Source organism: Gobio gobio, assembly GCF_949357685.1.
Source record: "Gobio gobio genome assembly, chromosome: 23".
Classification (NCBI taxonomy): domain Eukaryota; kingdom Metazoa; phylum Chordata; class Actinopteri; order Cypriniformes; family Gobionidae; genus Gobio; species Gobio gobio.
Genome location: NC_137119.1, coordinates 11815284 through 11841496, shown reverse-complemented (window position 1 = coordinate 11841496; position 26213 = coordinate 11815284). Strand labels below are relative to the sequence as shown.

The 26213-nt window shown below is 38.4% G+C and overlaps 1 protein-coding gene across 3 annotated transcripts in view; it reads left to right on the top strand.

Annotated features, from left to right (window-relative positions):
- Nucleotides 1-26213, top strand: part of arhgap21a (Rho GTPase activating protein 21a) — a 136351-nt gene that overhangs the window by 83953 nt on the left and 26185 nt on the right. For all 3 annotated transcript variants that reach the window (XM_079806793.1, XM_079806794.1, XM_079806792.1), the window contains 3 exons: nucleotides 15976-16068; nucleotides 21285-21363; nucleotides 21746-21800. In XM_079806793.1, coding sequence (XP_079662919.1) covers nucleotides 15976-16068; nucleotides 21285-21363; nucleotides 21746-21800 — 227 coding nt within the window. The remainder of the gene's footprint in view (nucleotides 1-15975; nucleotides 16069-21284; nucleotides 21364-21745; nucleotides 21801-26213) is intronic.

Here is a 26213-nt window from a genome sequence, read left to right as displayed (position 1 = left end):
ATGGATACTGTGTTGCGGCAACTTGCTGTAGACATTATATGACGAGACATTATAAAGGCAAGTTGTGTTGTTTCCAAATTTTGACAAGCCATTCCTTCGTCTCTGTTGTCCACTGGACCCTGTATACAGCTGCTTGCTGTTTTGCGGTCACCATTTCAAAAGTTCTGTCACTTCCGTCTCCTTGTAGACTTGTCTCTCAGTGGCTATTGTGATGTAATCATAGTCGTAATAATCCCAAATATCCTAAATATCAAATAAAATAACCTAAAAATCCTAAATATCAAACATGTTTGATATTGTTGGGGTGGCCCAATGTGTCCGCAGGCAGATCAGGAGGTTTAAGATTTGATCTGTAAACGCCCCACATTACCAGATAATCTGGACCAAACATCAGAACCGACCGATGCCCTGGGCGTGTTTTTTTCTCTGAACGTCAGGAGGGGACGGCTTAAGGTATCCACACACTACAAGATAATTAAGCCGATTTTTGACCCTATTATCCCCTTCCAACAATCGTAGATAAAGTCCCAATTATCTTGATGGCTCTACAAATTATATTATCAGATTTTCCTATGGTGTGATGTGCGTTAAGAGTGATTGAATCTGTTTGGAAGAACGTCAGGCCACAACGATCTCAAATCGTAAATACCCAACATGTTGAATATTTTCAATCAGAAATCCTATTGTGTGGGAACCCCGAGGACAAATGCGGATACACACTGTAGATTGTCACATGGAAAAGAAAAAGAAAAACCCTTATAGGAAAGCAAGCTGATAGAAGACGGAAGCATAACACGACTTCATCCAAACTTTTTCCCCCGCAAATTTTCTGTAAAAAACAGTCCAGACACTATTATCGCCATATCTTCTTGCCTGTTGTCCGCCATGTTTGTTTACTCTAAAGTCACGTTTGACCGTAAGACATTTTGCGAGATTTCCTGTGTTCACAGTCGGGACTCTGGTTGTTTGTGAATGGAATATGTTAGTGTGTGTGGTGTGCTGTCTTGGTCACATTGCGGCACTCCACACACTATATGAACAAAACTGTTAAATCTACGGTTTTATTTTATTTTTATGATTGTATCTTTTTTCTTTTGAAATATTTTCATAATTTTATTAATCATATTACAAACATATTTTTGTGTGATCTACAGAAGGAAGTTTAGAATGACATGAGAGTGATGAAATGACGACACAGTGTTAATTTTTAGGTGAACTATTACTTTAAATGCTTTGCTTTAACTTGCATCCTGGCACATTTCAGAATGCAACGAGTGAAATCAAGTTTTTGAATCAAGCTTTTGTGCTCATCCTCCTGTGGGAGTTCAATTCTTAGTCTGCTGTGATATGAATAAACAACCACTAAGAAATTTCCTCTGGGTTTCCACACATCACGTCACCAAACAAGACAAACTAGGATGTTTTCTTCTTCTTCTGCTTCTTATCATTGCATAGGCTAGATGTTTCCTCATAGTAATTAGGATGTTTATTTGTGTTACATATATGCAGAATGAGCCACAGGCATGTGTGTGGATGGAGATCTGCACTCCACGTGCAGACAATCTGGGTGGAATGGTTGGATGTCGTCCAATTTGAGCTGTGTAAACAGCTTTATGAGATCAGCGCTCTTGCTGCCTTTAAAATATATTTGAAGAAATGACACAATGTTTGTGTGTGTTTGTTGACTTTTGCTTTAAAGCTGTACAGCCTAGAATATATTTCACTCATTTCCCATCATTCCTCTCACCCTCAAATGAGATGTGTAAGGTGTTGGGGGAATTTTGGTGTTTTTTGTTTACTTGTTTTTTTGCGCAAACACTGCGTTTCATTATAGAAAACACCAAATTCAGCAATTTAATTTAACAGGACACTATAACCACCCACAAAAAGCTGGGTGTAAACAGGTTTATTGGAAAACCATGTCCTATCCAGATGTGACATGAAAAGTTAATTGTGGATAATTTAAAATTGTATAATAAATGTAAAGTAATATATAATAAAAATGTTAATCAGAATTCATTTCAAATATTTTGTCCTAACCAACCACAAATGAAATGCTACAATCCGTTAGAGTAGAGTGGTGCAGGTATGATGTAAATGTGTAGGCCAAAACTCGGAAATGAGTTAGCATCTTAGCACTTCCAGTTCCATCATCCCTAAGTCAATGATTTTTTGAATGAGTTTTTGGTCCCATGACATGAAAATGTCACTTTATGAGTTTTTTTTTTAACATTAATATGAGTACTCCTAGCCTGTCTATGGTCCCCCAGTGGCTAGAAATGGATTCCTGGGTATCCTGCTCTGCCTTTGAGGAAATGAAAGCTCAGATGGGCAAATCTGGAATCTTCCCTATATGTCGTCATACGGGGAAAGGTTACCTCCTCTTTCTCTGCTTTGCCCGCCCAGAGAATTTGGAGAAAATGGATTCAGTTTATTTTTTACATTTAATTCAGTCGCAATGTCAGCACAGGCTTTACAAACAGACTTTTACGATATGGATGTTCGTTAATGCCTGATCTGTGATCAGTGATTTCTGATGTGTAGCTAATTATTCAAGTTCACACAGATTTTCTTTCTAAATCGTTTAATATGATTATGAATCAGTGAATCAAGCCAGTGACTAAACGATCGACTTCACATTGTTTCTCTTAGTAGCATGAAACAAATCTGTTATTTAAATTGTAAATTGTGATTAGACTACAGAGAGCGATCAAAGAACACTCTCTTTATAATGTTCGGAGCTGGCAATCACACATCGCGAGTGTATCTGCTGCACACTTGTTAGTTGTGGTGAAAGCATTTTGTGAGAGAAATAGCGCTGCAATGACCAGATCACTGCATTCACGCGATCAACAGATTGTCTGTGTACTCAATGCTCATCACTGCAGACTTTCATGTGATTGGAAAATATCTAAAAATAATGCTATAATCAACACTTTCATGATTCGTTAATCTCGACATCTGTAATAGTAAAAAAAACGTAGCAAAAGTATTCGAGAGGGGTTCCACATGTAATGCGCATTTCAAATGCAAAGATGTCAGCCAATCACAGCAGTGGGCGTTTACACTGAAGTCTCACAGCAGACACGCCCCTTCAAACAGAGCATTCAAGCCAGAGCTGAAATCAGGATAGAAAAATGCCTTTTATTTCTAAATTATGACATTTTATGATGTAAAAATCATACTAACAATATAAGTACACCTCAGGAAATATTATAAAAATAATAAAATATCCATGTCATGGGACCTTTAAATGACTGAAATAAGGGCTGTGGTTAAAGGCACATTAAGTAAGTTTCTCCGATTTCGATTTCTGAGGGTGTTGTGCCAGGTTGCCCTGCCCTTTTTGAAAACTCTTTGGATCGCTCCTCATGTACATTAAACATCAAAAATGGACGAGGAGAGACGATTATGGATGTTTAGAATCCAAATTAGGGATGCTCATTTTGGTTAATTTTGCCGACCGACAACCGCCGGTCATTGATCACGACACTTTGGCTTCACTGAGGAAGCTTCTGGAGCTGAATTTTAGATATGGTAATGAGCATTTTGTTTTTTCAACAAGTAGACCAATCACAATAGACTAGACCATCTGACCAATCAGAGCAGAGTAGACTCTTGGAAAGGAGGGGTTTATAGAGAATCCTTTATCGAACAGTTTCAGACACAAAGAGAAAAGAGGTGATGCTGCAATATATATTATGAGAAAATTAAACCCATGGAAACCTATTGTAGGAGACCTTCAAAACAAAATTAGGGACCTTTCAAAATAGCATAAAAGAGGCGCTTTAACGCAATGCAGATAAATAAACATATATATCAGCAGTCACAGATCATTCGTAGTGAATTATCCCTATTGTGTTGTGCTTTAAGACTGTGCTACAGTTGAAAAAATATGCAGTAAAAATAAAAAAGTCAACATCTGTTCAAATATTTGTTTTCCTTTTCTGTGAAAATACATGCCAGAGATATTTCATTTCATTGTATTTTCTTGCCAATGTTTTGGGTGGCGTCCATGAGGACAGGGATTGGAGCAAGAGCGCAAGCACAAGCAAATAGAATTCTGCATGATTCTTGGAGGACCAGTAAAACCCCACCTTACGCGCAGGGGCCAGACTCGGTTTGGATGCACTCCAGACACCGACTCTAGCGTCTCCGCTGCTTTATTACACTAGTGCTGCCTGACTGCAGAAGATATGGGGAATGCTCGTAAATACAAGAGAGCACTGGGTTCTCAAAAACAATGTGCTTTTGGCTCTGCTGTCACACAAAAGCTTGGCTGTTGTCCTCATCCTCCACTATATTTCTGCACCTGATTACAGATGAACAGGTCCAGTGTTGTATTTTGAATAGGATAATACCGTACTACTTGCTTATTTTTTTGCAGTATGTATTATGTATGCTGTGTGCAGTATGCAGGATTTGGCCAAAATGTACAACAGAGCAAAGTGTGTGGAATACTGTATCCCATAATGCAATCCACTTGATCTGATATTGTCAATATATTATTTTTCTTGATTTATTTTTTGAGACGTCTTAAAATGAAAGTTCACCCAAAATTGAAAATCCTGTCATCATTTACTCACGCTCCCTATAGGGCTTTCCTTGTATATCCAAACGTATGTTTATTGTAGCTTTGTGGGCTCTCTTTTTTCCTGTCATTTGGTCAAAATCTCATGTTATAAAGGATGAAGTGCTTCACACTGGCTATTTACCACAATATTGGCTATGACTGTGGCTCAATGACTGATGCTAGACTAAGGCCTATATTATACTCCTGTTCAAACTTTCCTTAAGTTTTAGGAGTGTGTTTTTATGGGAATTTTTGAGCATTCTTCTAGAAGCGTATTTGTGAGGTCAGGCACTGATGTTGAATGAGAAGGCCTGGCTCTCAGTCTCCGCTCTAATTCATCCCAAAGGTGTTCTATTAGGTTGAGGTCAGGCCACTCAAGTTCCTCCACACCAAACTCACTCATCCATGTCTTTATGGACCTTGCTTTGTGCACTGGTGTGCAGTCATGTTGGAACAGGAAGGGGCCATCCCCAAACTGTTCCCACAAAGTTGGGAGCATGAAATTGTCCAAAATGTCTTGGTATGCTGAAGCATTAAGAGTTCCTTTCACTGGAACTAAGGGGCCAAGCGCAACCCCTGAAAAACAACACCATGATCCCACCTCCACCAAACTTTACACTTGACACAGGCAAGTACCGTTCTCCTGGTAACCGCCAAACCCAGACTCGTCCATCGGATTGTCAGACAGAGAAGCGTCACTTCAGAGAACACATCTTTACTGCACTAGAGTCCAGTGGTGGCATACTTTACACCACTTCATCCGATGCTTTGCATTGCACTTGGAGATGGAAGGCTTGGATGCAGCTGCTCAGCCGCAGCTGCTCGGCCATGGAAACCCATTCTATGAAGCTCTCTATGCACTGTTCTTGAGCTAATTTGAAGGCCACACAAAGTTTGGAGGTCTGTAGCTATTGACTCTGCAGAAAGTTGCCGACTTTTGCACACCGTGCGCCTCAGCTTGCGCTGACCCTGCTCTGTGATTTTTCGTGGCCTACCACTTTGTGGCTGAGTTGCTGTTGTTTGTTGTTGCTTCCACTTTGTTATAATACCACTAACAGTTGACCATGGAATATTTAGTAGTGAGGAAATTTCACGAATGGAATGGTGGCAACCTATCACGGTACCACGCATGAATTCACTGAGCTCCTGAGAGTGACCCATTCTTTCACAAATGTTTGTAGAAGCAGTGACTAGATGCTTGATTTTATACACCTGTGGCAATGATTTGGAGGGGTGTCCCAATACTTTTGGGTGAGCTATCCATTTTAACCATTCAATATTAGATTAAAGATGTGCAATAGGTCTAACATTTCTATTTCCGAAATTATTTCTGTTGACTTGCTGAATTAAATGTGCATTGTAATGTAGCATACTACTAAAATGTTTATTGTTAGATTCTGTGTTCTATTGTTGTCACGATACCAAAGTTTCAGTAGTTGGTATATTACTAGAACATTTTCATGAAACACATTACCTTTAAATATTTAACTATTTTATTTAACCATGTGAAATGTGAAAAAAAATGCAGATGATGTCAAAGTGGACAAACCTTTGCCTATATATCTGTCTATCACCATGCTCTCTAGATATTGGTATTACCATTGGAAAAACAGTAAAGCCAATGCCAGACATAACTTGTCACTTCAGTGATCTCTGTAATGGATTGATATATTACCCAGATGTTTTAAACAGAGGTGGCAGCTTGTGCAGCTTTCTTATTGAGATGTGTAATTTGTGAGAAGTGGTTTGTATGCAACAGACATGAGTGACAGCTCAGAGTGATAAGGGGTAAGAGCACAGATTAGGTCACTGATCTTTTGGCTTGGTACAGTATTTATACTGGATTTCAAATCAAATGACTTGCCATTTAGAATATAAATGAAACAAATAGGGAATTACATTTTAAATAGTTACTTCCATGTCATATAAATTCATGGATCATCAGAGTTTTCTCTGCACTGTCAGAATACTATCATGGTTTGCAAAGTAGTTTTCTGTTCACAAGAGTTTCTGTCAGTCAGATGAAAGATGGGCATTCATGTCTTTATTTTACACTTGTGCAGCATACCAAGTCCAGTTCCTTATTCATTCCTTCTCTCCCTCCTCTGAGAGTGAAAGACAGAAAGAGAGAGTCAGTGCTGTGTTGTGCAGGAATTTGGCCCTGCTGTGTAATGTTGAGGGGAATCAAGGGAATGGGCGTCCTCCCAACCGCTGCCAAACAACATTATCCAACACAAAACAACAGGAGGGCCAGCTGCGCACGAGAGACTTTAGCCAAAATAACACACACAGAGACGGAAAAAAGACGGAGGAAAGATTAGGTCAAATAGAGAGAGAGAGAATGGAAAATGCTTGAGAAAAGAATATAGAGCAGAGTTTGGCACAGCTCATTGTATCAACCAGATTACAAATTTGTGCAATCAGCCAATCAAATTGGAGATGGGGATATTATAAAGATTTTACCATTTTTGTATGCAAAAGTTATTTCACTGATTGTCTCAGGCTAAAGGCCCCGGTCACTACCGGTCACCTATTGTAATAATACTAGATTTTTTTCCTCACTATTACCTAACTATTAACTACAAATTTTGTCCTCAATAATCTCATAATTACTGCTTATTAATGGATGTAGAATATGGTCATGCAGAATAAGGCAATCATGTGCTTTATAAGTGCTAATAAACAGCCAATATCCTAGTAATATAAATGCTAATAAGCAACTAGTTAATATTGAGAATTGGCCTTTACATACAATTTAATTTAAAAACAATTTAAAATAACTTTTTTATTTTAGTATATTTTAAAATACAATTTATTCCTGAGCTGAAATTTTACTCTAGTCTTCAGTGTCACATGATACTTCAGAAATTATTGAAATATGCTTATTTGCTGATAAACATTTCTGATTATTATCGATTGTTATAGTTTATTATAGTTGTGCTGTTTAATATTTAGTGGAAACCATGATTCACTACCTTTTGAATATATATATATATATATATATATACACACACACACACACACACACACACACACACACACACACACACACACACACACACACACACACACACAGGACACATTTCAGGATATATATACTGTATATTTTGATTATATAATTACTGTGTCACGGTACTTCCCACCAAGGATAGAGACAAGGATGCAGAGGTTCAAATAAAGATATTTACTTAAGCAAAACAGGATCAAACCTAACAGTGTGCACAATACATAAACAATAGCTACCAGACAGAGAACAGACAGAAACAGAAAGCTTAAGTGGAGTGGCGCTGATGAAGGTGAATGATGGCAGGTGTGCATGATTGAGGAGTGTGTGCAGGTGGGAGCCAGGAGTGATCATGGGAAATGTAGTGTGGGGATGAAAAACTAGAAAGTGACAAATTAAACTAAATAAAGCAGAAGAACAACCAAAACAGACATTACTCTGACAACTGGCTTCTTCATTAGCATATATTTGTGTGTGTGTTTGTGTGTACATGGGGAACAGGACTGTAAAATGAATTGATACCACATGGATTACTTTTTGAACGCTAGTGTACTTTAAGCAAAATCGAAGAACAAATGTGTGTGTGATTGTCATTTAGAACAAATCAGGCCAAAACGAAGGTCTTTTTGAACCTAAAACTGTATATCGTTGCTTAGGGTTTTTTTTTTGCCCCAAGCTATAAAATGAAGAAGAACTTCACTGTGAGTATATCGGGGTCAATGTACAGTAGCAGAGTTGGGTATACTTGTGTAAATCAAGTAATTCAGGCAGCTCCCACAGATCCTGGTTTTGGGTTTTCTCCACAAACCCTGCTCAGTGCACACGAAAACTCCCTGACAATCGTTCTACACAGTTTGCGGTGCAGGTGCAGATTGCCTACAGCAGATCAGACTTAGATATCTCAAAATAAGTCATATTGTGTGTTGACACTGCTGGGTTTTGAGGGTGAGTGTGGTTCAAGCTAAAAACATCAGTCATTTACTGTAGTATACACCTCACGCTGAAAGAAGAAAGAGCCCTGTGGACGAGAACACTGGCACATGAACTGCACTTTGGGGCTTTTATTTTTATACTGTGCAAATGACCAGTAAAAGCAGTGTGTTTGTTGTGGGAGCATTGTTCCTTATTCCTTGTTAAGTCCATACACACTCACACAGACTAACAAAAGAGATTCCAGACGCTGGGGGGCTACACAAACCTGTCCACACAAAGACGGTTTTCAGCATGCCCTCCTCTGCCCTCTATTGATGTGTTGAAGAAAAGCATGTTTGAATGAGTCACCCGAGGGACAGCAGAGAATTTGGCACACCAGCTAGTGTGAAACATCATGGCACATGTGGACACATTCAGATCAGACTAGAGTTACAGACATTAGACTCCGAACTCTGAAAAGACACTTTAACATTGTGTTTTAAACATTAAAATTAATTCATCATTTATTCACCTTCATGTTGTTGATTTCCTGTTTTCCATGAAATACAAAGTAGAATATTCATGCTGCATTTTACCATACAAAAAAAGTGAATGAGGAACTGGCTGTCAAGCTCCAGAAATGACAAAAAAAGCACATTAATGTAGTACATACAACTGCATATTCCAAGTTTGCAGCATTGCAGGGTTAAGTACCATTGAAATGACCATTACACCGATATTGTGATTGATGTCCACAGCCCATTAGTCGATGGCTGTAATAGTGTAACTGTATCAGTGGGACATCCTTTGGAGCATTCACCTCTCAGTAAAGCACAGCCATTAAAAGTCTAGTCTTGGCAGCCTGATTCGATAGATGAGGACGAGCCATATCATATTAAACAAAGCCTCTCAAGAGATGCCAATAGTAATCAGATTGGATCACAATTCATATGTAATGGGATAAAATATTAACCTCCTGGTCTGGTACTGAGCCACTGATATAGTATCCCGTTCCTACAGCCCTCAATTGATCATATGAATTACTGCCCTCTACAGGATATGGATCAATGTTCAGTACTGGGCAAACCAGGGCTACTCAGTTAAAAAAGGCATTTTTTATTTATTATTATTTTATTAGTATTATTATTCTTAGATTAAAAATAATTACTATTAAATGTGCAGCTCTTAAAGGGATAGTTCACCCAAAAATGAAAATTCTGTCATCATAGTCACCCTCAAGTTATTCCATGTATGAATTTCTTTCTTTTGCTGAACATAAAATAATATTTTGAAGAATATGGGTGACCAAAGAGTCGATGGACTTCCACAGGGGAAAAATGCTATGGAAGTTAATGGGAACCATCAACTGTTCGGTAACAGACATTCTTCAAAATATATTATTTTGTTTGACAGAAGAAAGACATTCTTACAGGTTTGGAATAACTTGAGGGTGAGTAAATATTCATTTTGGTGTGAACTGTTCCGGCTGAAGGAATCCTACTTTTTGTCCTCTGAGCTTTTCAAAGTAAAAAATATTGACACATAGCACAAACCACAGTGAAAAGAAGTACACTTATCATATTTCCAAAAGGTGTATAAACGTCACTAAAGTAGGACTTGAATACATTGTTATATATAATTTCATAATTATTTCTATTGTCTTTGAAAAATGGTTAAAATGTACTGCCGAGCATTTTCGTACACAATAATCAAATGCTTGTGCTTTAGTGTGTTAGCTTGCACATCAAAATAAGTGTACTTCTTTAAAGGGTTAGTTCACCCAAAAATTTAAATTCTGTCATCATTTACTCACCCTCAAGTTGTTCCAAACCTGTATGAGTTTCTTTGTTCTGCTGAACACAAAAGAATATATTTTGAAGAACGTTTTTAACCAAGCAGATAGAGCCAGGGCCGGCCCTGACCAATTTGCTGCCCTAGGCAAGATTTTACTTGGTGCCCCTTGTGTCAAGGTTTAGCACTACACGTTATCAGGAAACACTCGTACTGTTTTATTTTTGTAATGCATTGATGTTTTATTTTTATATTTATTGTTGTTGTTTTATATGATGTCCAGTCCATTCTACCCCGTCATTATGTTCATGATATTGTTATTATTATTTTTTATTTTTTAAAGGCTGATGATAGTCAAACTATACAAAAATTGCACCTATGCCACATTACAGCCTAAACACAAAGAGCAGGAGTTCATCTAGCATTCATTTATATTTATGCATTTGACAGACGCTTTTATCCAAAGCAACTTACAGTGCACTTATTACAGGGACAATCCCCCTGGAGCAACATGGAGTAAAGTGCCTTGCTCAAGGACACACTGGTGGTGACCGCTGGGATCAAACCAGCAACCTTCTGTGTGTCAGTTCCACCATCTCAGCATTCATGCACAAACTATTCATTGAGAACTAGCAAAAGTGTTTGTTTTCCAGTAGATGGCAGCAATATTCCACTAAGCTATGAGCATTCATGTTTTCACCAGGAATTAAACAGAAATTTAGATATTTAATGTGAATTTTACATAAAATGTTGCTATTTTAAATAAACCTGTATATAAATATCATTACTAATTTGGGCAAATACATTTTAAAATTGATACACCCCCTTAAAACTCCCTTAAAACTGCACAACTGCAGAGTTAAAACATTAGGCTATTAAAAAAGTGATATTACATGCGTTTAATATTTTTATATTATTTATTTTGTACAAAATCACACTGGCTGTGGCCTCTGGAGAACCCAGAACAGCTGCTTGCATAAAGTTTAAGGTAAAAATAACTGAATTAATTAGCAAACATTAGTATTTTACTACTATGCAATTAAATAAACTGTTCATTAATTTGCCTACATCACTTTACTTCTGTCTTTACATTGCAAAAAATGCTCTTCTTATTTAAACACAAATCTTTTTCTTGTTTACAGTCAAAATATCTACAAATTCTTAAATCAAGGTGCTTTTATAGATAAGTAAAATGACATAAGACATTTTTCTTGTTTACTTGAAAATAAAATCAAAATTAAGTGAGTTTTTGCTTAAAGGGGGGGTGAAATGCTGTTTCATGCATACTGATCTTTTTGCATTGTTAAAGACTTGGATTCCCATGCTAAACATGGACACAGTTTCAAAAGCTAAGGTGGACGTTTGATGGGAGTATTTCTTTGCCAAAATTGGTACTTCCTGTTAGTCATAAGTTTCGGAAAGTTTTTTTCGATCATGGGTCCGCTTGACGTCAACAGGGCGGAATTTCCTTGTATGGGCCGTACGGACAATTCTACCGGAAGAGCGCGCGCGAGAGAGAGAGAGAGAGCGCGTGAAAGCAATAGGCTACGCCCATCAAAGCGCTGGCTCGTAGCCAAATAACCCCGCGTTAAGGCAAAAGTGGATGGAATTTGCTTTTCCGGATCAGCAACTGAGTTGCGCAAATATTTATGTCTGTTCCCTGCATTTCGGTGCCGATTGTTTTATAAACAAGGCCCAGTTCGACGCCGGATTTTCAAATCGCCTAATACTGAAGGATGGAGCGGTCCCAACGATAAAGGTCCCAACGTTGGAACCGAAGGCAGTGAGTAAGACTGCTTCAAATGTCTGTTTTTGCCTATGCCCATCAAGTAGCCCAAACATGATCACGTATTGATCAATGGAGCATGCGATGTATAGTGTGTACATTTGTTTAGCTGGCCACTATATGTGTATGTTTGTGTATTGTAAAAGCACTCCAAACAACAATACACAAAGAGTGGGGAAATATGTTGAACTAAATAAGCGCGCTTCTTCATTCAAATGCGCTACTATTCCATGTCTTTCTATGTAAACACTAGCCTGACGCGCAAAACCAGTCCGCTTACTACAAATCATGTCTACACAAACCACACGTAAACACACACACACACACACACACGATATAATTAAAGTATAAATGTGTAAATAACACAAGCCGCTAAGCATATAATATAGTTAGTGTAACTTATACCACATAGAGATGTCCTGCTCTAGTCGTTTTTGCTGCTGCTCCTGTTAAACTTCAGCCTCTGGGTCTGATTCCGGATCATAGATGTATGGCTGTATCTGATTAAAAGCCATTTTTTTATGTTGAATAAAGTTTTTTCACACTTTTAGGGATGACGCAGCTTTCAGACGCACTCAACACAGTAACAGCGGCGCGCGCTCGACATTCTTTAGCTCCGCCCACACGATACGCCCCCAGCCGCACGGCTTTTTCCGGAAAGACTCGGAACAGCGCATCTTTCTTTTACAATTATAATAAAAATAAAGACTTTTCGGAGATATGCAGGATGCAATGCTACTCTATAGGTACTCAAGATTGACATGAGACTGACTGAAACTGAGTGCCCCCCCCCCCCCTTAAAACAAGCAAAATTATCTGCCAATGGGGTGAGAAAAATAATCTTATTTCTGTTTGGGACAGAAACAAGATTTCAATCAGGAACAAGATTATTTCTCTCACTCCATTGGCAGATAATTTTGCTTGTTTTAAGCAAAAACTCTTTTTTTATTTTCAAGTAAACAAGAAAAATATCTTCTGTCATTTTACTTATCTAGTAAATGCACCTTGATTTAATATTTTTTAGATAAACAAAACACAAATACTATGTAAGAAGAGCAGTGTATCCCTTATCTTCCCTGCATCAGAGGGCTTCTCTCTTTTTTGACACTACAATTCGGCCATCCGTCATAAATAATCAGGCAACTTACACCGTGTCAACACCTGGAGCGAGCGGCCAAGCACCCTAAAAAATGAAAGCAATCCTTTCTGCGTTGGATGCGGCGAGAGGCGACGCGACACAACAAATTTCCAACGTTAAACTGATCGCGCGTTGTATTTCTGACGCACTTCAAGTAGATCGGCGGGTGGAGATTGATGAGGCGGACCGGGAAGAGGCGGGGGACTTAGTTAAGTTTTTTTTGTGCTTTATTTGGTAATATTTCAAATTAATATTAATAAAATAGTATCAGTAATACATTTTGGCACCCCTATGGATGAGTGGCGCCCCTAGCATTTGCCTATTCCGCCTATGCCACGGGCCGGCCCTGGATAGAGCAACCATTGACTACCATAGTAGGGAAAAAATACCATGGTAGTCAATGGTTGCTCTATCTGCTTTGTTACAAACATTCTTCAAAATATCTTCTTTTGTGTTCAGCAGAACAAAGAAACTCATACAGGTTTGGAACAACTCGAGGGTGAGTAAATGATGACAGAATTTTCATTTTTGGTTGAACTATACCTTTAAAGCATGACAAAAGACTATTAAACATAATGATTTAAAATTGACTTTAAATAAAACTTTATTTGACATTATTACAAAGTGAACCTTTTAGAAGTATTAAGCCCTTTCTTTCATTAATATTAAATTATCTGCAAGTGCATCTTTTGGTTCCTTGCCACTGTTACTTTTGGCTTGCTCATCAGGGGCATAATGACATTTGAAGCTAAATGAAACTATTGTTGCGGTAGCACTTAATTCACTTAGACTGTATGAAGTTCTGTTGAGCTGCTTTGCTACTTGGATTGCAACTACTGATTCCTGAAAAGCTCACATTCACAGCTGCTTTAATGAAATCTGCATTTTATAAAGTGCTATATAAATACAATTGATTTGACTTGACACTTAAACATACATTTTGTAGAAATCAAAAACTAGAAAAGAAATTCTAATCAGAAACGAATGCATGTCAGAACCAGAGCAGGCTCAGTATGTTATGTGGTCAGTAAGCTATTACATCATTCAGTACATGGTGAACATCTGCAATACCTCATGTGCTTGTAGAGGGAGCCTGACACCACACATCAGTGTAACAGCTTCAAACACTGCTTTACCGTGTGTCTATGTTAGTGCAAGCACAAGTAAGATGTATCTGTTTGCATCAGTGATTTTGAGTGATTAGTGAATGTGTTTGTTTCTGCAGTGGACTTTTGTGTTGGTGTGGATTGCATTTTTCTGGTCCCAAACTACTCTACAGTCAGCACATAATCTGCCACCATAGGTTTCTGCAGAATTTGAACAGCAGACATTTGCAAAGTTACACATCTCTTACCCCTTTGGTGTTTTTTTTTTTCTTTTTTCATTCGGTCAGGTCTGTTCAACATATTCCACTAGGGCTGCAAGATTAATCAAAATAAATTAGATATTGTGCGTTTATCAAAACACAAAAGCAATCTTCCCATTGTTTAAATGAGAAGCGCTTATCAACAACAACAACAACAAAAGTGTGAAACGGAAGTTGTGATAGTCTTTTGTTCCCTATTGTGATGTATAGCCGAGCGAAACGGCTTCTAAATACGTCATCAAAGAAGAGAAGAGATGTCACTGCAAGAGGGAGGGGAAGATATTTTGAATAAGGGCACATGAATTTAAAAAGAAAAATGATGATGTAAACGGATAAATCATTTATAATAAATACGTCAATATTCATATTGACTCCCTGTGGTTTCCCATTAAAATAAAAGAGTTCTGTCAAATTAAAAGCCAAATAAATTAAGATATCCATAAATATTAGTATTTTATGTAATGCAAAATAAATTATATTTTTCTGAAATACCTTTTTTTTTTTATATATCTACAGTGAAATAATAGTAATATTTATAATGTTTTATATTTTTTATTCATGATTATTATTATTATTATATACCCATATTGATAATCACCAACAAGCACATTAAACCTGGAAATTGTTAAATCGCAATAATTTTTATCAGAAAAATCACAAATGGATTTTTCCCCCACCCAAATCATGCAGCCCTACATTCCACAGAATTCTACAGATTTTCCTCCAGCACAGAAAATTATGAAAACCTGCAGATTCCTTGTTGGTCTATGCAAGCTAATAATTCAGTATGTGGCTTTGTCGCAGTTGTCCAAGAGATGATGCACTTTTTCAAAGGCTTTTCAGTTCTGAATGTATTGTGGAGTGTGAATCTTTTTTACAAGTTGACAAAATGTCCAAAAAGTAGTGGACGAGTCAGCAGGTCAGTGTCTACGCAATATGGATGTTCAGTCAGCTCTATGCATTACAGAAAGGGTCGTATGTAGCTGCAGTGCTTGAGACAGCACACATACTTTTCCCTTAGTGTATCTGTATCCCGACAGGTATGCGGCTGTCAGCATGATCTAACCCCGTCAAATATGTGCATACACACACACTCATACTTAGGCATGCGCATATTTTGTATTATCTTATGCTTGACTCAGATCAGAGTATGAGAGATTGCCACAGAAGATTCAGTGAGCATGGGCACAGTAGATTAACATTGGCTGTCTCGTTGTGCAAAATAAGTCTGAAAAGTACTGTGAGACATTACTATTTCATTTGGAAAGTGAAAGAGAAAAAGACTTGACCAAGGCTTGACAAAGATATTCCTTTTTGATGTGCGACAACATGGAAAAATTCCCCTGCTTGCTTTTTGTTTTGAATGACTCTCAAGTGACTCTTGCTCTTTGTCTCATGCCATCAGGGAGACAGCGGAACAGACTGGAGCCGATGGACACCATCTTTGTCAAGCAGGTGAAAGAGGGCGGCCCCGCACACGGAGCTGGACTCTGCACAGGTACTGGTTCTTGTACAGGTACTGAAGTAGAATGCAGAAGTCTCGAGACATATTTAAATGCCCATACTTGATGTCCGTTCTTCAAAATGAGGATATTGATGAATTACAGTTTAAGACATTGTAGCAGACACTCAGCCAGATCATTCTGATTGGTCCGTTGTAGGGCTATCACGATATCAGATTTTCACTAGATGATTATCGTGGCCAAAAGAATTCACAATAACAATATTATCACAATATCTATAGAAATTCTTGGGAATAACATAAATAATATCAGCCAGAGTCATCTATAACTTTATTTTGTTTTCTCTTTTTTTGCCAATGAATCACAATCAATCTCCCAAAGAGAGACTTTGTAACCAAAAATGTTACAAAAGCATTAAAAAAGAACGGCACTTCTTGCAGACTGGGATGTCTAATGCCCTGTCTTTTTTACAGAGTCCAAAAGCTTCCAAACTGGCGAGCTTAATATTTTTGAGTATGGGTAGAATGTCTCGCTTTCATCTGTCATCTCTTCCAGCACCATTTGTTGTGGCAGAAGGCTGTACACTGCTTCTTATTTTTACCATTTTTTTATGATGGGTGGTAACCAACCAGCGATAAGGTGCACTATGTAACTCTCTGTGGTCATAAAAAATCCCAGGATGTCCTTCGGAAAAAGAGTAGGGGTGCAACCCCGGCATCCTGGCCAAATTTGCCCATTGGCCTCTGTCCATCATGGCCTCCTAATCATCCCCCTATCTCCTCTCCACCAATAAGCTGGTGTGTGGTGGGCATTCTGGCGCAATATGGCTGCCGTCGCATCATCCAGGTGGATGCTGCACATCGATGGTGGTTGAGATTTTTATATATATATATATATATATATATATATATATATATATATATATATATATATATATATATATATATATATATATATATATATATATATATATATATATATATATATATATATATATATATATATATATTAGATTAGATTAGATTCAACTTTATTGTCATTACACAAGTACAAGTACAAGGCAACGAAATGCAGTTTAGGTCTAACCAGAAGTGCAATAGCAGCAAGTGCAGGATATACAATGGTTGCATAAGTGCAGGACGTGGAAATATACTGAATATAGATAAATATATATAAATAGAGAGATGGTTATTACTATAAACAGAACTGAATTTACAGGTGAGTATGTACAGTGAATTAATATACAGATGGCTATTACTATAAACAGAATTTACAGGTGAATATGTACTATGAATATAATATACAGATGGCTAGTACTTTAAACAGAATTTTTACAGTTAGAGGTATACAATAATATGTTCGGCAAGATGAGGAATATAGCAGTGGATTAAGGTAGTGCAATAAATTATGGACAGAGCTATCCGAAAAAAAGTGTAAAAGTGCAGTGGAAAGTGGTTGCATATTACAGTTAGAAGTACGGTGCAAAATGCAAATGTAAACATTGGTACTATAAATACAGTCGGCAGTGCAAATGAGCATAATCCAGTTAAGATATGGTAGTGCAGAATGCATAAATAAACAGTTGTTACTGTAATAAAGAGTCGGTAGTGCAAATAACAAAGTGAAGGCAGATGTGAGGTAGGAGAGTTAGCAGTTTATGAGGGAAGTGGATCAACGGGGGTTTGAGTTCAGTAAAGAGACAGCTCTGGGTCTGGGTAAACATTTAACCATGAGAAACTCAAGGTTAGCTGAACAATGACTCCCAACAATAGCAGAGTTTGTGCACCAGGCTTTGTTAATGTAAATGCACAATCCACCGCCTCTGGTTTTACCGGAGCCATCTAGTGTTCTATCCGCCCGGAGTGTGTGGCGTCCCGCTAGCTCAATAGCGGTGTCCGGTATTCCGCTGTTTAACCAGGTTTCCGTGAAGATTAGGACGTTACAGTTCAAAAGTTTCTTACTGTGTGTGATGCTGAGTCGAATCTCCTCCATTTTGTTCACTAGCGATCGTACATTGGCAAGGAAAATGCTGGGTAAAGAGAGCCGGTAAGGAGTTAGCCTTAGCTTAGCTCTTAGTCCTCCACGCTTACCCCGCCTTTGTTTACGATCACAGCGCCGCCTTCTAGCACTTCCGCCCGGCCGGGCAGAGCGCATCGCCTCGGGCGTCCTAGCGATCTCAGGAAGGAGTCGAAGATTGTCCATAAAACTGTCGGAAATTCGCAAACCAATATCCAAAAGCTCACAGCGGGTGTACGTTGTAAAGGCACAACTGTTCTGTATGAACAGACCCGAGATGAACAAGAAAAATACCGCAAAATTGCAGAATCTGGAGAGAACCTGAGCCTCGCGATCTACTCGCGCCGCCATCTTGGTTGATTATATATATATATATATAGATTATATATATATATAAATATATATATATATATATATATATATATATATATATATATATATATATAGATATATATATATATATATATATATATATATATATATATATATATATATATATATATATATATATATATATATATATATATTATTATTTTTTTTAATATCAAAGTTATCGTCAATACTGGTATATTGCGACACCCCTAATCCATTGTTTTAAAAATAACATTGGTGAGTTGTACACCAGGTGAGATTTTGTTGAAAATATTTAACTATTATACCATCTTAAAGTGCTTTTTCAGGTTTTACCTTTCGTGTAGTGTGTAATATAACTGCGAATATAAACGGTCTGTTTTAAGTAGGGATTTGCCGATCCGATACTCAAATCAGGTGTCGGCTCCGATACTGCCATTTTTGCCGGATCGGATAGCGACCAGACCAGGCAGATCCAAATCCGATATTGTGCGTACTATTCTGTGTTATTGTTAAGCCCCACAAAAGGCACAAAAACTTTAAAAAACACCATAAAGTTTTTTGTGCACCATATATCAAGTGTTCTGAAGCTTTACCATAGTTTAATGTGAGGTACAGTTGAATATTTAAGTCATTAAATTCAAGTTCACATGAATGCTTCCCTCCGCTGTGGCTGTCAATCATTCTCTATTCAGACTGTGTGTTGTGATTGTTAACTACAGTCAACATGATGAAATTCTCTCCAAAATGATTCAATGTTCCTATTATTATACTTGTATATAAAAATGTACCTGTTTTTCATGAACGTATGAGTCATACATGACAAAACGTCAAGAGCCTGACTCCTGTTTATTTTGAATGTCTACTAGTGAAGTTAGTGATGCTATTGGTTTGTTTACAGTTGTTGGACCGGTACACAATTATTTTATAAAGTAAGGAAAGTAATGTTTAAGTCAAGCCTGATACCTTGCACAAAAGAATGATCCCAGTCTCTTCCACACAATGAGGCATACAGTTTATTAGGTAATTCAGCACATTTTTTTATTATTATTTTAATATCGGATCGGTACTCAGTATCGGCCAATACTGAATCCCAGGTATCGTTATATAGAAGGCGAAAAAGATGGATCGGAGCATCCAGTTTATCGGAGTTTAAAGTTTCAAAGATTAAAGTGCACAATAATTTGAGTTATTGTGTCCCAAAAAGAACTGCCTGGATCGAGTCATCATTAATTCCAGCCGTATATCCTGCTCGAACCTACAAAGGTTTGTAACAAATTTGCATAATGCCAGCCTATGGTCTTCATTGGCTGCCCACAGACAACGTATACTTTGACCTGTTGTTGTAGTTGAGGACTGGAATAGTTCGGTTTGTGTTTTCGACTTGTCGAGAAGACGCTGTTTTCTGCGCTGTGAAAGCAAATACACTTTGCATGCACTCCCAAAGGATGAGGACTGACGCCATTGTTACTGTTCGTATCACTGTGATGCAAGTGCTGAGGAAGCCTCCGGAACTAAAATACAGATATAGTAATGGGCATTTTGTTTCTGACATGTGCTGTAAGCTAGCCTTGAAATCTAGACGCACCCTAGCGGCAGCAAATATAATTTGCAGCCAGGGCGTCTAGCAACTCTGTTGGCGTGCGAGCTGGAAAAACCAAACTCTAGTCAGGCCAATCACATCGTGTATAGAGTCGGTGGGCCGGCTTAACATAATGACGGCAGAGTTGCGGCGGTTCCGCATGCTACTTGAAAACAAAGAAGCTGCCGAACAGCGGTGTTTCGAATCGGCTTTGACCGCAACTCTGGAAGACTTGGAGTTAAGCTTTTCTTTGAGAAAATAACAAAGGATGGCACTGAAGTTATTCTTAAAAAAGGAAGATGTGTTCTGAGTTTTGCCGACCAGATACGGCAAAAGTTTAATCTATCAACTAGCTCGTTTCACCTTCTTCATAGCTCTGGTTGGTTGTAGCTCTATCCTATTGCGTGCAGAGGGAATTTGAAAGACAACCGTTTATCCCGCCCCTCGGATTGAGCCCTGCCAATGGTGTGCTCCCAGATCCAACATCTTGACGTGGGTCTGGCTTGTCAGGCTAGCTGTAAGCGGTAGATCACAACAGACTAGGCCATCTGACCAATCAGAGCAGAGTAGGCTCTAAGAATAGTATGTATATTACTTTTTGACCTTAGATACATGTAAACCTATTGTAGGAGACCTCCAAAACTAAATTAGGAACCTTTAAAATAGCATAATAGGACACTTTAAAAATGGAACATCCAAATACATCCATCTGACACATATGTACACTAGCAAACTTAAAAATAGCACAGATAGACCACACATCCTGCTTGTCAGCCCCCTTAAGACATAAATCTGGGCTCACTGATGCATGAGGGCATCACTGCTAAACAGTTGGAGGTAAACCAGGCAAGAGGTCATACCATCAGCCAGCATCCGAAATGAATTGGCAGGTCTTCTTCATAAGCAGCTGAAGTGTTACATAAGTGTGATCAGCCTGGACCCAAAGACACATTGAGAAGTTATTACTATGTTGGTCTCAGTGGACAGACTTTTGGGAGGTTCCAAAACACATGTTCCCACAATTATCCACAATATCTCGCTGCTGGCCCACTCTGACTGTTTTCCTGTGAATCTCATCTTCAGTGCACATCGGTCAACAAATCTGAACAAACATACACTCCCTGGTTCTGAATTCCTGTCTAAATCTGTATAAAAAAAATGTTTTACCACGGCATCATGTGGATCATCAGTTCCTTAGAGGTTCATTAAAGACCTTATAAGCCTGCATTTAGATTTCAAAGCACGTTTTTTACTAAACTAAACTATAGCATCTGGTTCTTTTCCTGTTTCTCCTTCCCACAGGGGATCGCATTGTAAAAGTCAACGGAGAAAGCATCATCGGAAAGACGTATTCCCAAGTAATCGCCCTTATTCAGAACAGGTAATGTTGCAACTCTCCAGCCCCTGAGGGGGGATGTAGCCTGATGGTTAAGGATATGACTTACTAACTAGTTGTAGATTTTGATTTTAACCTAAATTTGATTTTATATGATACTTTATCCAGGAATAATTGCTTCTCTGTTATCCATATGCTCCCTTTTTGCTCATTTTGTGGGTTGATTATCTGTAGTCTTCCTGATAAATCTCTTAATCCTTGAGAAAGTTTAATGAATATGCTCTTTATTACATAATTTAATTTGGTATAAACACAGCTAGCAGTCCTTCCTTGTTCTTGAATATCAAACAAACACTGTACTCGTAACTGTAGTCATGACTTCGTCTGAGATATTTCATTTAAGATTTTTTTAAATGTTTCTTTGCAGTGAAACATCTCTGGAGCTCTGCGTGATGCCAAAAGATGAAGACATTTTACAGCTGGTAGGTTTTTATTTCTCATGGGTTTACTTCTCACAGACACAAAAAATCTTAATTTCTTGCACAAAAAAAAAGATTAATCTTCAGGCTTTCTCTCGCCCTTGTATTGGCTAGTTATCTTTGGTCAGTTAAATTTTTCTCCATGAAAATTCGAGTTCATTCGCACTCTTATTTTTTATTTTGTGGGCAGTAATGTCCTTTCAAGTTTAACATTGAATTATTGGTATGTGTGTGTTGTGGTCAAACGATGTGAGGCTTTTTAAGTTTTCTGGATAGAGAATGGATGAAATTACTTAAGCAAAAGGAATTGTTGGAAGGTAAGCAGAGCAGTGGAGACAGATGGCACCAGTTTGTTCGGTGAAGATGCTCTTCCAGGCAGAGTTCAGTGATCCAGTGGAGCAGAGAAGCGTGATGGCGCCTGTGTGTGTGTGTGTGCTTATTTTGAATTCAGCTATAATGAGGTTTTCCTTAGAACTAGGGACGTAATGCCACCCCCGTATCCGAGCACATTCCAGACAGAACTCCAAATCTCAGGCTGTTACATGCCAGCCACATTAAATCATATTCCACCGTGGATCCCTCGGGCACTTAGTGATATGACAGTTATGAGTCCATCCAGTGTGGAGTTTAAGACTTAGGAATGACACTCATGCTTGTTATTTCAGCTAACAGGAAGAAGTTCTAGTAACAAATTCTCCTCCAAAACCTACGTCTTCTACTATCTGCATAGGCATCTTCCCTCTAAGGCAGCTATGTTCCTCATACCAATTACGCTCTTCATGGGATCTCACAATTGATTCCAGTAGAGATAGATATCATATCACACAAAGTTGTATTAGATTGAACAATTTTATCATAGTTACTTTTAGATATTATTATTAGTTATATATATGGATAATATTATTAGTTATATATTTATGGATAATATTATTAGAGGTGAACCGGCGACAGGTTCATGGGCGGCCAAGGCTCATTGATGCACATGGGAAGCGAAGGCTGGCCCGTGTGGTCTGATCAAACAGACGATCTACTGTAGCTCAAATTGATCAAAAAGTGAATGTTGGTTCTGATAGAAAGGTGTCAGAATACACAGTGCACAGTTTGTTGTGTATGAGGCTGTATAGCCGCAGACCAGTCAAGGTGCCCATGCTGACCCCTGTCCAATGCCGAAAGCGGCAACAGTGGGCACGTGAGCATCAGAACTGGACCACAGAGGAATGGAAGCCGGAGGAGGCAGTGTGATGATTTGCGCAATGTTCTGCTGTGAAACCTTGGGTCCTGCCATCAATGTGGATGTTACTTTGACACGTACCACCTACCTAAACAATGTTGCAGACCATGTACACCCTTTCACGGAAACGGTATTCCCTGGTGGCTGTGGCCTCTTTCAGCAGGATAATGCTCACTGCCATGAAAAAGTGAGAAAAAAATGGTTCAGCAATGGTTTGAGGAGCACAACAATGAGTTTGAGGTGTTGACTTAGCCTCCAAAATTCTCCTGATCTCAATCCAATCGAGCATCTGTGGGATGTGCTGAACTAACAAGTCCGATCCATGGTGGCCCCACCTTGCAACGTAAAGGACTAACATCTACCACAGCACACCTTCAGGGGTCTAGTGGAGTCCATGCCACGACGGGTCAGGGCAGTTTTTGCAGCAAATGGGGACCAACACAATATTAGGTCATAATGTTATGCCTGATCGGTGTGTGTGTATATATATATATATATATATATATATATATATATATATATATATATATATAGTGAGGAAAATAAGTATTTGAACACCCTGCTATTTTGCAAGTTCTCCCACTTAGAAATCATGGAGGGGTCTGAAATTGTCATCGTAGGTGCATGTCCACTGTGAGAGACATAATCTAAAAAAAAAATCAAGAAATCACAATGTATGTTTTTTTTACTATTTATTTGTATGATACAGCTGCAAATAAGTATTTGAACACCTGAGAAAATCAATGTTAATATTTGGTACAGTAGCCTTTGTTTGCAATTACAGAGGTCAAACGTTTCCTGTAGTTTTTCACCAGGTTTGCACACACTGCAGGAGGGATTTTGGCACCCTCCTCCACACAGATCTTCTCTAGATCAGTCAGGTTTCTGGCCTGTCACTGAGAAACACGGAGTTTGAGCTCCCTCCAAAGAATCTCTATTGGGTTTAGGTCTGGAGACTGGCTAGGCCACGCCAGAACCTTGATATGCTTCTTACAGAGCCACTCCTTGGTTATCCTGGCTGTGTGCTTCAGGTCATTGTCATGTTGGAGGACCCAGCCTCGACCCATCTTCAATGCTCTAACTGAGGGAAGGAGGTTGTTCCCCAAAATCTCGCAATACATGGCCCCGGTCATCCTCTCCTTAATACAGTGCAGTCACCCTGTCCCATGTGCAGAAAAACACCCCCAAAGCATGATGCTACCACCCCCATGCTTCACAGTAGGGATGGTGTTCTTGGGATGGTACTCATCATTCTTCTTCCTCCAAACACGTTTAGTGGAATTATGACCAAAAAGTTCTATTTTGGTCTCATCTGACCACATGACTTTCTCCCATGACTCCTCTGGATCATCCAAATGGTCATTGGCAAACTTAAGACGGGCTTGGACATGTGCTGGTTTAAGCAGGGGAACCTTCCGTACCATGCATGATTTCAAACCATGACGTCTTAGTGTATTACCAACAGTAACCTTGGAAACGGTGGTCCCAGCTCTTTTCAGGTCATTGACCAGCTCCTCCCGTGTAGTTCTGGGCTGATTTCTCACCTTTCTTAGAATCATTGAGACCCCACGAGGTGAGATCTTGCATGGAGCCCCAGTCCGAGGGAGATTGACAGTCATGTTTAGCTTCTTCCATTTTCTAATGATTGCTCCAACAGTGGACCTTTTTTCACCAAGCTGCTTGGCAATTTCCCCATAGCCCTTTCCAGCCTTGTGGAGGTGTACAATTTTGTCTCTAGTGTCTTTGGACAGCTCTTTGGTCTTGGCCATGTTAATAGTTGGATTATTACTGATTGTATGGGGTGGACAGGTGTCTTTATGCAGCTAACAACCTCAAACAGGTGCATCTAATTTAGGATAATAAATGGAGTGGAGGTGGACATTTTAAAGGCAGACTAACATGTCTTTGAGGGTCAGAGTTCTAGCTGATAGACAGGTGTTCAAATACTTATTTGCAGCTGTATCATACAAATAAATACTTAAAAAATCATACATTGTGATTTCTGGATTTTTTTTTTTAGATTATGTCTCTCACAGTGGACATGCACCTACGATGACAATTTCAGACCCCTCCATGATTTCTAAGTGGGAGAACTTGCAAAATAGCAGGGTGTTCAAATACTTCTTTTCCTCACTGTATATATATATAAATCTAGTTTTTCATCGGCATCATCATAAGGCAATTCTAGACAACACATACAGTATATATATATATATATATATATATATATATATATATATATATATATATATATATATATATATATATACTGTATGTGTTGTCTAGAATTGCCTTATGATGATGCAATTCTAGACAACACATACAGTATATATATATATATATATATATATATATATATATATATATATATATATATATATACTGTATGTGTTGTCTAGAATTGCCTTATGATGATGCCGATGAAAAACTAGATTTAGTAGAATGGGTGTAGGTGCAGTAGGGGCAGAAAAAAGGATCATATTACCATGTGTGCTTTGGAATCATAGGCAGAAGATGTGTAATGGACTTCAGGGAACGGCAAGTAATGTATGCAAAGCATGCAGGTGATCAGATCCAAAGCAGCACCTTGCAAAGCACATGTTTTGACTGTGAAACACTGTGACATCATGAAACAAGCAGGTAAAGGAAAAAGTTTTTTGTTTGAGAAAATCATGGACATTATATTTTTTAGCAGTTCTATTATTTATTTCATGTTTTAGACCCTCCCCTCGAAATCCATTGTGGAAGTGGTCACAGAAGACACATCTGAGACCTGTATTACTACCCAATATAGAGAGCAATGTGTCTTAGCTGACCACTTGTAATTGAATCACCTTCTTAATATCAGGTGTAAACATGTCCAAAGAGCATACACACAACGTAGGAAAAGAATAAACTGAAGCTGCCATCTGAATAGACCAGAATTAATTGTGTGGACAGTCACCTCACTCTTAATAATAACGATTATTTTTGGGCATGGATGGTTCCATAAAGAACATTTGACATCAATGGAAACGTTCCATTACAAAAGGTTATTTATAGTAGTAAAAAAAAAGTTATTTGAAGAACTGTTCACTGAAAGGTTCTTTGCGAAAACAAAAATCGTTCTATGGTATCGCTGGGAAAGCCCCCTTTTGGAACCTTTATTTTTAAGAGTGTGTGTGGGTGGAAATTAACCACAGAGA